The 17,202-nt window shown below is 42.0% G+C and overlaps 1 protein-coding gene across 1 annotated transcript in view; it reads right to left on the reverse strand.

The window, feature by feature from the left end:
- Nucleotides 1-17,202, reverse strand: part of ankfy1 (ankyrin repeat and FYVE domain containing 1) — a 59,024-nt gene that overhangs the window by 20,189 nt on the left and 21,633 nt on the right. Inside the window, exons 10-16 of the mRNA XM_083636160.1 lie at nucleotides 16,969-17,171; nucleotides 14,945-15,042; nucleotides 12,799-13,000; nucleotides 12,135-12,233; nucleotides 11,861-12,014; nucleotides 11,250-11,418; nucleotides 1,650-1,768 (exon numbers count right to left, since the gene is read on the reverse strand). Coding sequence (XP_083492286.1) covers nucleotides 1,650-1,768; nucleotides 11,250-11,418; nucleotides 11,861-12,014; nucleotides 12,135-12,233; nucleotides 12,799-13,000; nucleotides 14,945-15,042; nucleotides 16,969-17,171 — 1,044 coding nt within the window. The remainder of the gene's footprint in view (nucleotides 1-1,649; nucleotides 1,769-11,249; nucleotides 11,419-11,860; nucleotides 12,015-12,134; nucleotides 12,234-12,798; nucleotides 13,001-14,944; nucleotides 15,043-16,968; nucleotides 17,172-17,202) is intronic.

Below are 17,202 nucleotides of genomic sequence, written 5' to 3' on the forward strand. Positions count from 1 at the left end.
ACGGGAGGGAAGATGGAGGGGGGGTGAAGATGCAGGGAGTAGAGGTACCAAAAGTGGAGGAGTTTAGATACTTGGGGTCAACCATGCAGAGTAGTGGGGACTGTGGCAAGGAGGTAAAGAAGAGAGTGCAGGCGGAGTGGTGCGGGTGGAGAAGGATGACTGGGGTGATCTGTGACAGAAGGGTACCAGCGAGAGTGAAGGGAAAGGTCTACAGCAGGGTAGTGAGACCAGCCATGCTGTACGGTCTAGAGATGGTGGCACTGACCAACAGGCAGGTGGCAGAGCTGGAGGTGGCAGAGATGAAGATGCTACGCTTCTCTCTGGGAGTGACGAGGCTGGACAAGATTAAGAACGATTACATCCGAGGAACCACCCATGTCACGCAGTTTGGACAGAAAGTGAGAGAGGCAAGACTGAGATGGTATGGACATGGGAGGTGGGGTACATCGGGAGGAGGATGCTGGAGATGGAGCTGCCAGGAAAGAGGAGGGGAAGGCCCAAGAGGAGGTTCATGGACGCAGTGAAGGAGGACATGCAGACAGCGGGCATGACGGAGGACGATGCAGAGGACAGGAACTGATGGAAACAGATGATCCGCTGTGGCGACCCCTGACGAACCCAGGAGCCAGGACCTTCTAGCTGTGAGGTGACAGCGCTTACCACTGCACCACCATGCCCCCCCTGGTTGTTCTCTCTACCGGGTCAGTAAAAGACCTTGGGTTGGGATTAACATATTCTCTGTTCTTTAAACCACCTTTTTAATCACTGCTGCCTACCCATAAATGAGACATGTTGTGATGTCCTTCTATACACAGCTACTTTACCAGGAAAAATCCACCCTCAGATACTCAACTATACTGTTAGATATCATCAATATTGATACATTCCACGAGTTACTTGATGATGAAGTGTAGTGGTGAACCCACTTTTAACTCAACCTGCATCATCTACTTCTAGTTAGTGATTTCATACATTTTCCTAAATGACTTTCCACAACATGACCTGGTTGCATTCAGCTGTTGGTTGTGTAGATGGAGAGCACAAAAGAGAGAGTGATAATAGAGCGAGAGAGGTTTTCCAGTTGAGAAAAAGCAAGACAAAAAAAAAAGCAATGGATCTTGTGGCTGCAATGCATTATGGACTGTTGAAGTGGAGAAATGGATCTGTCTGCTTCTTTTTCAATGCATTATGGACTGTTGAGGTGGAGAAATGGATCTGTCTGCTTCTTTTTCAATGCATTATACAGTAGACTGTTGAGGTGGAGAAATGGATCTGTCTGCCTCTTTTTCAATGCATTATGGACTGTTGAGGTGGAGAAATGGATCTGTCTGCTTCTTTTTCAATGCATTATGGACTGTTGAAGTGGAGAAATGGATCTGTCTGCTTCTTTTTCAATGCATTATGGACTGTTGAGGTGGAGAAATGGACCTGTCTGCCTCTTTTTCAATGCATTATGGACTGTTGAGGTGGAGAAATGGATCTGTCTGCTTCTTCTTCAATGCATTATGGACTGTTGAGGTGGAGAAATGGATCTGTCTGCCTCTTCTTCAATGGATTTCTTCCCGTATTGATTGTTGAACATCGGTGCAAAATGCTGAGTCTACAAAGAGACCTTGCTCTTGGTGCGGATACCAAAACATGATGTTTACCTGCGGACGAGGAAGCAGGCTGTGACCTCGTTGTTCTCATCCACAGCCCTGTGCAGGAGGGTCTGCTGGCAACCTGAGGGACCTGTGCTCCAACAAGTGGCATCACAGCCATGGCGTACCTAGTGGGGACAAACAGGGGGTGTCAGATTTGTTGGTGAAACTGGCCAGCATCTGTAGCAAAGGATACATGGATATCCAGATGCTTTGGAGAAGACTGACAGGGAGTTCCCTGTCAGTTGCCAGCTGATTTGCTGTGAGAATGAGAATGAATGAAACATCACTTTTATTGCCACAGTAGTAGGTAATCAGATTACATACGAGGAATTTCCCTTAGAGGCAATGTACACCTGATGCGTTATGGCTGGGTTGCGGATCTGGCAAAACTGCCGGATCGACTCTCGCCCATGTTAATTGATGGGCGATACATGTGGTATAGCAAATTACGCACCTGTTCTATTTCTGTCAGATCCCACATACATCTCACAGATTACACGAGTGTGGGTCTGTTCGCAGCTGTACCGCATCTGGGGCCGGTTGCACCAACTGGTCTTACACTGGTCTTAAGCTAAGTTGGTCGTAACTTTACGACCTAACAGCTACGCCGGTTGCACCAAGACGACTTAACCCTTATTTTCACTAAGACCAGGCGTAACTCCTACGCCTCGTCAGGAGGAGGCGTAGAGCCTGCCTGTAACAGAGATCTCCGCGGAGAGCTTTTTGACCGTCATCGTCGTAACACCGCCAGTTCGCCGTCTTTGAAAGCACGACGTTAGATTATAACTAACTAGTTAACCTAACCCGCCTTCTAAAATGTTGCCGTTAGTTTTTTAGAAGTTAATACATAGAATTGGGAACGTTACATTCAATTTCATTCAGACTGACTCTGTCTGCTCAATAGCTGCCATTTCTCCCCCGGAGCGAGGGAGGATGGGAGGAGGGAGGGTGTTTTACAGTAGTGGCTGAGAGAGCGTAGTGGCACAGTGCTCCAAGCAGGTCGCGAGGCACATTTTTTGCAACATCATCCAATCAGGGTGCATTCCCTGGCAATTCACATGGACGCGCATTGCTACGACCAGCATAGTTAAGACCAGACATAAGCCGTGTTGGTGCAACAGGCGTAAGTCCATGGTCTTAACTAAGACCGACGTAGGAGTTACGACCAGGCATAGTTAAGACCCGTTGGTGCAACCGGCCCCAGTTCCGGAGGTGGTGTACATTAGGCCTTAGTGTTAAGTATGCAGCGTAGCAGTCACATCAAGAAATTAAATGACTAAGAATCAAAACGTGCAGTTCAATATATACAATAATTAGGAGGTCCTCCTGAGTGATAAATAGGAATTTACAATACAATAGGTGCACAATGTAAGATAAAGAGAATAATATAGAGTATGAAAAATACAATAAAAATTAAAATATTCTGGTGAGAGAAGCAGCTACACACACACAGTTGCCCTGGAAATTATCCTAAATGCACCTGAAACATATTTCACAAGGGCAAAAAAAAAAGCACTTGTGGAAAAAAGTTAATTACACACACACACACACACACACACACACACACACACACACACACACACACACACACACAGAGTACCTGACGTTGCCTGGATTAAATAGGCACAAAGCAATTACAACTGCGGCTTTTGCTTGGCTGGAAATGATGATGGTTTCCAGGACTTTACAACCTGCCCATCACCTTCCGCAGATCATAAGCCATCGTCATACACATTTTCAGCCCAATTCAACCCGGGGTGTGGGCGTGAGGTGGTTTCCAGCATTTTATGGGTGGTTCCAGGACTTGATGACCTGTCCATGACCTTCCTCAGTTCATAACCCACCACCATGCAAATATTCAGCCCAATCCGACCTGGGGTGTGGTCGTGAGGTGGTTTCCAGGATTTTCCAGGTGGTTCTTGGACTTGATGACCTGTCCATGACCTTCCTCAGTTCATATTAGGGTTGCCACCTTTCATGTAGAAAAATAAGGGACGCCCCCCGCAGCAGGGGCCCCGCCGCTCCTCGGGACCACGACCGAGGGCGGGGTGGGGCGCCAGTGGTAGTAAATCATAACTTAGATTGTTTCAAGAAAGCATTTAGATTGATACTTGAAGCTTGTAGTGCTTAATTAACAATGAACTAATAGATAGCTTTTCAGCTATAAACTCCTAACTAAATGGGTAGCCTATATTTGAGAAAAATATATTTGGTTAAAAATATTTACTTTCTCTGTGAACCTGCGAAGTTTTTTACTTAACTTTTTGTTTGTTAATGCATTAGTAGCCTATTGAAGAATGCATTTTTCCAGATTGGTTGAGCATACTATGACAGTTGTTTACTTTCCTCTCATGTGCACTATATTGATTAATGTAGATTAATGTTTATGTATTTGACTGTAAAACTCCCAAATCAAATCATAATAATGTCGCCTAGAGAAGCACCTCAGCAGCCAAGATTTATAGCAGACAGTACATCTATATATTTCCTAGTAGCCTAAATACAACTGGATAGGATATCTAATTGATCAGATTCTGATCAATTAGCACATGATGTCCAGAAGGGATTAAAAAGCTGTCATTACTGTCTCAGCCTCGGGAGTTGCTTGTGGGACACTGCAGGGTGTCCTCCTGACATGACGTGAATGTTGCTCTCTTGACTGAGACATGCTGCTGTCTAATGACCATGCACCACCACAGAAAACACTAAGTCAAATCTGACGCTCTAAACCGCACTCAACAACGTGTTAAACTCACCTCTGTTCACCAGCCTCCTGTCACTCCTGGCTCGGTTCGGGTTTGTGCCGTTTTGTGATCTGGAAGCATTACTACGTACTGACTACCGTATTTACGAACGCACTCTTTCATCTTCGCTAATCCTGTCAAACCAAGTGTTTCTTCCCATTCACATCTGTATTTCAGAAACTTGGAAGAGTTTTCACTGGAAGTGGTGGAGTTGGGGCAGCCATTTCCCACCAGCATTGTGCGAAGACCCGCCCCATCCCTGTTCTCTGATCGGCTCAGACGAGCAGAGGCTCAGCCTGACCGTGACTGATGCCTAAAACTAACCAATCTACCAACAAAGGCAGCAGTATTAGCCAACCAGATGCAGAGTAGGGTGGGTTTTCATCACACAATGCGGGTGGGATGAAAATACGGAACAAACCCCGTCCCGTATCGGTTCAAAACGGGACGCATGATTTCACTGTCAGATACGGGACAATTCCGTATTTTAAGGGATGGGTGGCAACCCTACTAGTTCATAACCCACTGCCATGCAAAATTTCAGCCCAACCTGACCTGTGGTGTAGCGTGCATTAAAGATACACAAGCACAGCCAGACACACACAACTTCAACTTGTGTGTATATGTACTGTATGTATGTATGTATGTATGTACGTATGTATATACACTAGAGATGCACGGGCTGCAGTTATAACCGCGCTGACTGCGGATATCCCGCCCCGCGGGATAGCGGATGGGTTGCGGGCGGGTGAAATGATGTATCATTAATGAGGAACATTAATATTAATTACGTTATCTAGTCTATGAACGTATTTTAAGCTTAATTTTTCGTCAGGCACATGTTAGCCAGCTATTGCTAGATGGCAAGGACCCAAGGCACTGGGGCAGTAGTAAACAAATAGCCACGCGATGGGATTCCTTCTTTCTTTACTCCTTATATGGTCAATGATGTCACCAGAAAACAGGAGTCTCTACTGAAGACACATTGGAAGGACTGGAGCCGGATGGCGGTCAAGCTGGTTGTGTTTGTTCGAGGCTGAGTGGATAAATTTGATTTTCACACCTGTTAACAGACTTTACCTTAATACCGAATCATAAACGGCAATGTAAGGTTGTTTTGAAGTGGAAAATGCAGGAATTGGTGATTTCTGACTTTTACTTTTGACCGGAGAAACTTTTTGGCTGACTCATTCAAGCTAACGCTAGCTAACATTCAAGGAATAGTGTTAGCATTGGCGCGCGCTGTGCTTACAACATTACAACGGAGAACACGTCAAAGTCTGGTGATAACAAGAGAGATAGAGACGACAAGGTAAACGAGAAAACAAGAATGGCAGATAAGAATCGTTTCTCTGTCTTAAGCAACGACGCTTCCGAGATGGATGTTTCCGCTGCTGCTGATATTCACACTTATGCACGCCCTAAGTCTCCTCCGCACAAGAAGATTAAACCTGAGCCATCCCTGGCTGAAATGCAGGACAATATTGTGAGGCTGCTGGTGGATAAAATAAACGAGAGAGCTGACGGTATAGAAAAAAAGGCGGATGGTCTGGAGAAATTGATCAAAGAAAATACAGAAAGTATCAATGCCCTGAAAGAAAACACAGAATTTCTTTCCAAAGAGATCCATGACATGAAAATAGATGTCACAACTGTGAAGACGACAACTGCAGACCACGAGAAACGAGTGTCTGAGCTTGAAGACAAGGTGAATGAGGCTGAGCGATACCAAAGAAGATGGAACCTGCGGTTATATGGTTTAAAGGAGCAAGAAGGAGAGGATGTCAAGCAGCGTGTGGTCGAGATTTGCCGGGCCATCATTCCAGCAGAGGGAGACAATCTTCGCCACCACATTGACATCAGCCACAGGATTGGGAGGAAGAATGGAGACAAGGCTCGTCCAGTGATCACAAGATTCACATCCAGATCAACCAAGGAAGCCGTGTGGAAGAATGCAAAGGGATCCGAATACCTTGCGTCCAGGAAGCTAAGGTTTGCCGAAGACCTGACGGCAAAAGACAAAGAGACGCGCAACAGACTGTGGCCCCAAATAGAGGCAGCACGCAAAGGAGGAAAAAAAGCCTTCTTTGTCGGAGCCAAGGCGATAATTGATGGGAAAGAATTGCGGTCTTAAAGATGACAGCATGGCAGAGTGATACAATGGACTCGATCTTTGCACTAAGCCAAAAGTTTTGATCAATTTCAATATGGTCAGGTATAATATATTTGATGATTTTTCATTTGTTAACAGGTGATGATAATCTTTTCTTTACTCAGTTTATCGTTGAGAGTAGAGAGTGACGTTTTTGTAAACTGTCTTTATCAATTTGTTCAGTGAATGTTAGGGGTATCAGAGATTTGTTGAAAAGAAAGGCTACTTTTTTATTTTGTAAGAAATTTAAGGCTGATTTCTATTTTATACAGGAGTCACATGCGTCATTGTCTGATTTTAATTTCTGGAAGAACCAATGGGGAGACAATATTTGGATGTCTTATGGAAGTAATAGGTCTGCAGGTGTTGCCATTATGAGAGGAAATTTTAAGGGTAGAGTTTTGAAGAGTAAATCCCATGGTTTTGGTAGATGGTTACTTTTAGTTGTAGAGTTAAAGGGAATCCTGTTCATTTTGGGAAATATTTATGCCACAAATAATAGTTCCAGAAACAAAAGTCTTTTCCAAGAGTTTGAAGAAGAAATTTCTACACTACTGACAACCTTTGCTAATGCAAAATTAATCCTAGGAGGAGACTGGAACTCCATTAAAGATCCACTACTAGATTGTATTCCCCCAAGACCGGCAAGAGTGAATGATACTGCAGACTTTGATGATTTATGTTTAAGCTTGAATTGTTTTGATATATGGAGATATAGAAATCCTGACAAAATACATTTTACTTGGTGTACCAAAGATATGACTAAACAGTCAAGAATAGATTTCTGGTTAATTTCTAGAGAATTACATGAACTGGTATCGGATGTTCATATTGAGCCTTCTGTTTTCACCGACCATAAACTTATTTACATCTCAGTTAGTCTTAATAATACAATGGAAGGAAGGAAACCCAATAATAGTTATTGGAAATTAAACAATGCCCTTTTAGAAGACAAACAATTTTTGGGAGCTGCTAAATTGATTATTAATGAAAGTTGGAATAAGGCTAAAGTATTAAAATCCTATGGCGGACATTGGGAGTTTATGAAATATAATATCAGAAGTTTGGCGATCCAGAGGGGGAAGGAATTAGCAAAGGCTAAACGAATAAAGGAAGATGATATAACCAGAGAAATAATTACATTGTACGAAAAAGAAAGACTGTATCAACAAGATAAAAATAGGTTGACCAAGTTACATTTAGAATTGGACCAAATTTATGAAAACAAAGCAAGAGGAGCTTTTGTAAGATTGAGAAGGAAATGGCTGGAAGAAGGCGAAAAGAACACAAAATATTTTTTTAATTTGGAAAAAAGGAATGCAGAACTTTCCTCATTAGTTAAGCTCAACATTAATGGCCAAGTTTCTGAAAATCTAAAAGATATCTCTTGCTTTGTTACATCCTTTTATGGGAAATTATATACCAAAAGAAGTGATATTAGTGATGCATCTTTCTTTGCCTCTATAAGGCAGAATGCAAAGTCTATAGATGAGGATTCAAAAAAGATGTGTGAGGAGAATTTAACTTTAACAGAAGTAAAAAATAGTATCTCTAAATTAAAGGATAATAAATCCCCTGGGAACGATGGACTAACGAGTGAGTTCTACAAAGTATTTCAAGATGACTTTGCAGAATTTATGTTATGTGTCTTTAGGGAAGCAATAGAGGTTGGGAAGCTTCCTCCAACATTGGCTCAAGGGCTTATTTCTTTAATACCAAAGCCAGATAAAGATTTATTAATGATTGAAAATTGGAGGCCTATAACTTTAATTAACAATGATGCTAAAGTATTTGCACTGATTTTTGCTCAGAGATTGAAGTTGTGCCTTAATTCAATTATTGATGAGTGTCAATCTGGTTTTATGCGTGGAAGGCACATAAGCAATAATATTCGTCTAGTTTTAGATCTGATTGATTATAGCGAGTTAATTGATGATGATAGCTATATTTTGTTTGTGGATTACTATAAGGCCTTCGACACTGTGGAGCACAGATTTTTATTTGATACTTTAGACTTCTTTGGCTTTGGCAGTTATTTCAAACGTGCAATCCAGACAATATACGAAGGCTGTAATAGTTCAGTTAAATTATCAAATGGAACCACTCCTAGATTTAATATCGGGAGAGGGATTAAACAAGGGGATCCGGCTGCTCCTTTCTTATTTTTACTCGTCATGCAAATGATGGCACTTCACGTTAAAAAAGACCATTTCAAAGGCATTCAAATAGCCGGGAAAGAATTAAAATGCTGTCAGTTAGCAGATGATACGTCAATTTTTTTACAGGATGAAAAAGAAGTTAAAAAAGCTATCGATTGCCTTGCTGTATTCTCTTCGGTATCAGGTTTAACTTTAAATATAAAAAAATGCGACCTTTTTGCTTTAAAAAATAAGCCGCATGATTTGGTTGAAATATGTGGTATTCCCATAAAAGATGTAATTTCATACTTGGGTATTAAAATATGTAAAAATCAAGATGAAAGGGTGAATTTGAATTTCCCTCCTTTGATTGAGAAGATCAATAAGAAATTTGGTTCTTGGCTAATGAGAGATTTATCTTTAAATGGCCGTGTATTGTTATCAAAAAGTGAAGGTTTATCACGGTTGGTATATACTGCAATGGTATTGGATGTCCCACAGGCAATAGTTAAACAGATTGACACAAGACTCTTTAATTTTGTTTGGAGGAATAAACCCCACTATTTAAAAAAGAGTGTGATTTGTAATACATATTGTGAAGGGGGTCTCAATGTGTTAGATTTTGGTACTTCAAATACTACGTTCAAGGTCAAGTGGATACAAAATTATATGAAAGGAAAAGATAAACTGTGGTACATTTTTCCAGAACTTATTTTTGAAAAATTAGGTGGTATTGAATTCCTCCTGCATTGTAATTTTGACATCAATAAGATCCCTGTCACATTGTCAAACTACCATAAACAAGTATTATTATCCTGGTTACTTATGTATAAACACAATTTTTCGCCCCATAGATGTTTAATTTGGAATAATAAATATATTAGATTCAAAAATAAAACACTGTATATTGATAAATGGGTTAAAAATAACATTTTGTTGGTGGCACAATTACTAAATGAAGATGGACTTCTATTTACTTATGCAGAATTCCTCAGAAAATACGGAGTTCCAGTTACGCCCAAAGAGTTTGCTGTTGTCTTTGACGCAATACCTGCCGGTCTTTTGAGGTTACTACAAGGAAGTATGATGCTTGATTTGAATCCACAAGTTAATGGTAACCTTATGGTAGATGGTATATGTTTCACAGACAAAAAATGTACTAATAAGTTCATTAGGAAATTATGTCAGGAGTCCACAACACCTACTGCCAAGTTTTTCTGGAATTCTAGATTTGAGAATATTGATTGGAAGGCAGTTTGGAATATCAATAAGAAGTATTGTGTTACCAACAAGATTAGAGAAGTTTCTTTTAAAATTTTACATTTGATTTATCCTGTTAGCCAGGTACTTTCAAGGTTCAGGATTGATATTGATGGAATATGTGTGTTTTGTAATCTTGAAATTGAGACCATATGTCATTTATTTTTTGATTGTTTATGTGCAAAATTATTTTGGATAGAGATAGAGCGTTTCTTCAAGGAGCTGACTGGTCCAACTGTTCACTTAGAAAAAAGAGACATTATATTTTTTTATGAAAAGAGTGATATTGAGTGTAAAAGATTATTTATTTTGAACCTTTTTATTTTATATGGGAAATACTATTTACATAAGTGCAAGTGGGCTACCAAGAAACCGCACATCCAACAGTTCAAAGTTGAATTTGGACATTACATTAAAACTTTATGTGATCTCAAGAACAGTAAAGCCTTAAAAACTGTGAATATTTGTAAAGATTTAAATATTTTTGTTAATGCCTGAGTTTATTCTAACATGATACCCCTGTTTGTTTGTTTGTTTTGTTCATTTATTTTGTTTCTATCGAAGTAGCATACTCTGTATTGATGTTTAATGTATGCTTGTTGACTGTATGCTTTGGAATGAATCAATAAAAAAAAAGAAAAAAAAAAAAAAAAAAAAAAAAAAAAAAAAAAAAAAAAAAAAAAAAAGACACATTGGAAGAGAAGACGCAACGCGTGAAAAAATAGTATTATTTTCCCATACAGCTCAATCCAGTCTTGATCTAAACTTAAAGCTATAGCGTTAGCCTAGTATGCTACATGGGCAAGTGCTGGACTGGATTATAATACAGCATGGACGTTTATTTGGAGTCGACTGCACCAACAGCAGCAGAAACAGTAAGTTCATCTACCCAAATCGCCCATTTATAGCATTGTCAAATGTCGGGTGCACAGCGGGCGCGGATCTATAAATAGTAGGAAATAATTTACGCGGATTTATGGCAGGCGGATGGTTCATGCATACACGCGGATTAGGGTGGCATAAAAATCCGCGCATCTCTAAAACACACACACACACACACACACACACACATACATATACAGTATATATATATGTATATATACATATATATTACGCTGTGTGTATATATATATATATATATACTGTATATACTAAATTACTAGAAAAGGACAGAGTCTTTGGAGAGATCACTTTGGAGAGATCTTGCATCATTGTCATTTTAAGTTTAATTTTATCTTCAATAAACTACTCATGATGAATCAGAATGGCCCTATTACCTCTAAATTGGTTGTGTTGTATGCATTTCTCTCACCAGTGTGGATGCAATATCTTCCAAGCCATTCTCCAAGGCCAGCCACAACGGAGGGTCGCCCTTCTCATCTGCCACAGACATATCAGCTCCCCGCGTGCAGATGGCATCCACCACCAGGGGCAGCTGGTTGCTGATGGCCAGCTGCAGTGCTGTTTGACCCTCCTGGGTCCTGGAATGAGGAGAAAATTAATTGATTAAATTATTAGCCATTCAGGAGGCCTTTCTAATTATATAATTTTAGAAAAATGATTTCCTTCTCCTAAACCGCCTCTAGTCCCATTTTAGGCAAGCATCACATTAATCCTACACCATTCCACTGCATGTGTTAAGTTTCAATGAAGGTATCACATGTGTTGGATTTGTTCTTATTCAGAGTAGATAATATATGCATACACTTTAATGGCTTGTTTTCCCCTTTTTTGCTAGCTCTCAGTGAAATGTTATGATGAAACATTTTGTCAGGAATCAAAGTTAAAACACAAATTTGCTTTAGAATTGTACAATCAAAAATTGTGTCTACATGTAAATATTTCCATGCAAGAACCTCATGACTCAGTTTGCAGCAAGACAAAATGATTTACAGCTGCAGTGTAACCCAGGCGTTACTGTACCTAACATTGATGTCAGCCTGATGCTCCAGTAGGAACAAGGCGCTCTTGCTGTCCTGTCTTTGGATGGCCATGTGCAGCAGGGTTTGCCCGTTGGACATGGTGTCATTGATAGAAGCCCCTGAACCCAGCAGCTGAGCTGCTATGGTGTGCATACCTGATGGGGAACATTATACATGTTATGTATTACATCATGTCACTATGCACATTTGCAACCAGTTTATCCACTCCAGAGACATTTTACCACAAATGGAGGTGTCATGTTGTTTCAGTGTACCTGTCCAGAGGGCCAAGCCCAGCACAGTCTGGTCCATGGAGTCTTTGAGGCTGAAGTCTGGAATGATCTGAAAGTTGTTGGTGGCATGAAGTGCATTGGCTGCAATAGAACAAGGAATACAGAATTAGGAAGCACCAATTATTATGCATACATTTGAGGAACTTCAAGGATGGACCATGCATGTAGTGCAATATAATACCCCTTTCACACCAAGGGTCCAAACAGGGTTATTATTCCCAGGTTGATTTTGGGTATGAAAGGGTTAACCCTGAACTTGGCTTGTCCAACCCACCTTGAAAGGTGGGTTGGACAAGGGTTAATTTCGGTGTGAATGGCACCACACCATTTGTTATGCCAATAGCTTATGCTAAGTGTTATGCATCTCTCCCGGGTGGTGACCCGGATCCTATCGGAGCTGTCATGACCAGGGATTAACCCGTGTTGACTGACTTGGTGTGAAGTGCCAAAAGACATGTTGAACATGGCTCAAGTGACCCTGTTCGTCGGTATGAAAGTGGTATAAGACAATGCTTTACACACCTAACCTTCGTTCAAGTGCAACAAGTGTGGAAATCCATCCAAAAGGTAGTTTAGCTTTACACGCAACTAAAACAACACAAGTGCGTTCCTACAAAGTCCCTCAAACTCCCCCAGACATGCTGACCTTTCTGCTCGAGGATGACAGAGACCACGTCTGGGTGGTTGTGAGCGATGGCCATGTGGAGGGGGCTCTGCAGGGCCACACCCTGGGCATCATCAGGCAGGGCCTTCTGGGTCTGCAGGTTGGGGTTGGCTCCCTGCTGGAGCAGCTCTGCTGTCAAGCTCGCCAGGCCAGAGCGACAGGCTGTGTGCAGCGGGCTCTCACCCTGTAGACAAGGGCAAAGAAAGAAGCAACTTTTTTTTAAACACATGAGAATTTACCCATTTTCATTAGACAAGTTCTCAGGCCTACTATGTGATACAGATTCCTCTGTAAAACTGGAAGTTCCAACTGTGGACATTCAGAGGTGGTAACACAGGCTTTTTTTATGCTAATTTTGTCATCCAAGGAATGAAATTGGAGGGGGGTGGGCAGGATTGGGACATTGTAGATGCTGTGGGGACATACAATTAATATATCAGGGCTTAAAATTCACTTTGCAAACTGGGGGGAATTCCCCCCTCATGTTCTTCAGATAGGGGGGATTTATAGACTTTGGGGGGGATTTTTTCAGCTGATACGATAACCGTAAATATCTGCTTCTCCTGTCTGATAACAGATACGATAATCAATAATAATTTCACATTTTTGTCTTTACTTAACCTGTAGTTTATGCACACCTGGGGTATTATAATATGATACGAGTGTTTTAGTAAAGTGTATCACTCAATACAAAAAATAAAGGCTTTAATACAACCGAAAGCCTATGGCTGCTTAGTCTCCAGATAAAACACAATGACAAAAGACATAGTAATTAGACTCTTATTAAAGGATGCAAAGTCATGGATAGTTAAATAGGTGACAGATACCAGGGCAGACACCAAATCATTCACTTAAGTGCCTATTTTAGGATGAAAAAGGTGACTCATCCTTTAGCATGTTCTGTACTCTACTTGTAGCCATTTATATACACCCTGTTTTCACCAAAAAGGTCTCTCTGAGAAGACAAACAGGAGAAAAGGCCATTTTTGTAAACGACACAATCTCAGGCAGAACTCGCTCTCAATTCTTTTATTTTGAACTGTATTGACATCAGACATGTAAATATTATTCATTATGACACAAATGACAAAAAAAAATATATATATATACTGTATATATACATGAAGTGCTTTTTTTACATTCAACAATACAGTTTACTCAGTGTGAGTGAGTGTGCAGACAGACAGACAGACAGACAGACAGACAGACAGACAGACAGACAGACACACACACACACACACACACACACACACACACACACACACACACACACAGAGAGAGTTCTGTCGACAGCTGCTGCTGGATCGCACCTCCTTCCCCCGCAAATTAGCATAGGAGGGGACCACCAAACTGGTCTGAGATCAGCGTCTAGCCTCCTCTGCCTCTGCTTCGTTTTCCTCCTCTCGTTCGGGCTGGGACGAATGCTGCGACACAGGAACGGGTCCGGCTTGGCTTTGGGACCAGGCGCTGGAACCGGATCGATCATGTTCGTCACGGGTTTGACTTCCGCGAACAACTCAATCCAGGTTCGCCCTGCAGCAAGGCGACCAGTGCAGCGCGCCGAGGGGCGTTTCAATGGCGTTTCTCCTCTCTACAAGGAAGCGCGTTTCTCTGTTTTCTGTTTTTCCTCCTGCTCATTTCAAAACAACAGCTGCGGTATGCGTTTGATCGCGTGTTGTCGGCTGTTTGTCTTTGAGGCTAGGGACCTGATAACATGTCACAGGCTGGGGAAGTGTTTGAACTACGCGCTGCACTAATAAAAACAAAAACACGTCAAACACGTCATTGGCCCTCTGGGCTATTCCTGATAACACGTCAAAGACGTCTTTGGCCATGAATGAGTTAATAGGCTACTTAATATTTAACTTGCTGCTGAAACCTGGTACCTCTTAGTGCATTACATTGTATTGACTTGTCAGTGCAATTTTCACACTTCGCAAAGTCATCCTGTGGGCCAGATTGGACCCTTTGGCGAGCCGATTCTGGCCCCCGGGACCATATGTTTGACACCCCTTCTCTATACTGACTACGTGACCCTGCTGCCCATCAACAATGTGTGACTTAATTGTTCTGCTTTAGTGAAATAATGACATTGTTTGTCTGAGATGTGCCTAATGTGAATACACACCCATTTGTTGACATGGTTGACCTTTGCCCCGTGTGTGGCCAGGAAGAGAGCAGCAGCCTCACTGCCCGCCCGGGCCGCTCTCTGCAGGAGGCAGTTTCCTGGTGGAGAGAGGAGAGGAGAGGACAGGAAGAGGATGACGAAAATGTCTTACAGTGTTAAGACCCCCTATTCTTAAGGACAAGCTAGACTTGCTTCTGGTGTTGTTGCTACACAACGCTAGGGTACGGGGCTCGCTCTCTTATGGGTTACGCCCACTAACGCCAAACTCAATGTTATTCTCTTATGGTAACCCTGTGTTACCTCCGGCTTGGTCGGGCATCCATACAGGCACGATTGACTGTGTCTGCGGGTGGGAAGCCGGACTAAGGGTATGTGTCCTAGTCGCTGCACTAGCACCTCCTCTGGCCGGTCGGGGCACCTGTTTGGGGCGGAAGGGAACTGGTGGGAACAGCATGATCCTCCCACGTGCTACGTCCTGCTGGTGAAGCTCCCCGCTGTCAGGTGGAAAGAATCGGCTGGCAGCTGCGCATGTGTCGGAGGAAGCATGGTGCTAGTCTACGTCTCTCCGCAGATCGGCAGAGGGGGTGGAGCAGCGACCGGGGCAGCATGGGGAAATTGGCCAAGTAGAATTGGGGAGAAATTGGGGGGGGGAGGGGCTTTGAGGAAAAAATACACAAAAAAACAAAAACAAACACAGATCTAATATTTGACCAGAATTTAACTCACAAGTGCGAGTTCTGGGTACTGAGGCATGTAAGTAGTCCGGAGGGAAGTTGCCAGGAAGATTTCCTCAGTGCTGGGAGTCACTGTTCCTTTTTCTCCTGTTGTTTTGTTGTTGAATGATTTTACTGGATTGAATTAATCCTTGAGGCAGAGATGCTGGCTGTTGCTGAGCGTTACTGCTGCAAAAAAAGGTAGCTCAGAGATGGATGGCTCCTCACACTCTCCCTTTGGAACAATTGGTATCTTCGGTAGTGGACTTGGCTGTCATGGAGATGTCGGTGACCCGTATGCATGGCGCAAAGGTAGAAAATATTATGTCATGGACAGTGTTGGGGGTAACTCATTACAAAAGTAACATATTACATGTAATATATTACTTTTAGCAGTAACTCAGTAATATAACTTATTACTTATAGGATTTCAGTAATATTATACCAGTTACTTAACTCAAGTTACAAATTGAGTTACATTTCTTTTTTAATCAAAGGACATTTAAATAAAGGTATAATAATTTCCTAATCAAACTGTCTGTTTTTATGCAAATAACCACTACAGATGACAATCACAAAGGAGAAGAATAACATTTAGAATTTTGGATTGTGTAAACTGACTTCAATGCGGTTGACATTATCTTTCGGGATGGTTCCAGGGCAGCGATGTCATTCTGCTGCTGCTGTTGTTTTGGTGAAAGTAATGCAAAAGTAATGTACCGTAATAAGTAATGAGTTACTCTACACAGACAGTAATATTGTAAAGTAACTTATTACTTTCAAATGAAAGTAACTAGTAATATGTAGTATATTACATTTTGACAGTAACTTGCCCAACACTGGTCATGGAATGCATTTGTTGAAGTCGTGCATGGGGGCCGCGGGCATCGTCATGATAGCTAGGTTCCATGTCTCTTTCATTGTTGTTGGAGACTGTTCCTATGTTGACTTTGCCTGTGTCAGGTTTTTCATTTGTTCAAATGGGCTGCAAGAGGGCTGAGTCATGTATACATTGATGGGCACACATCGTGCTGTGAGCCATTTATATGTGTGGGGAAGTCCTGTGGGGAGGGGGGTTATGTTGTGAGTGGATCTGTACATACTTTGTATTTTGTGTTTATTGTAACGTTTGTGGTTCGTATGTTTTTCTTCCTTTATGTTTAAAAATTTAATCAATAAAAAATGGATCAAAATAAATTCAACTGAAGGAAAAAGAAGAAAAGCACATTTTTGAGTGGAGGGGGTCTTTAAAGGCACAGCGACAGTTCCATACAGCTCTACTACCTGTAGAGTGAGTTTATGAAGCCGTACCTGTGGCCGTGTCGGGTGCATCGGGGTTGCTGCCTCTCTGGATCAGCTGGTCTGCAAAGCTGTTCTCGTCAAACGAGGTGCCGTTCACCACCGGAGCGTCCTCTTCAAAAGGGTTTACCGACGGGTCTGAAGACACTGTGATATACTGCAGGGCCAGCCACAGAGCCGTGCTCCCCTCATGGTCCTTGAGTTCCAGGTCCAGCCTACCAAGACAGACAGATAACACCAGGTTAC

The sequence above is a fragment of the Poromitra crassiceps genome (genome assembly GCF_964638095.1).
Source record: "Poromitra crassiceps genome assembly, chromosome: 1".
NCBI lineage: Eukaryota > Metazoa > Chordata > Actinopteri > Beryciformes > Melamphaidae > Poromitra > Poromitra crassiceps.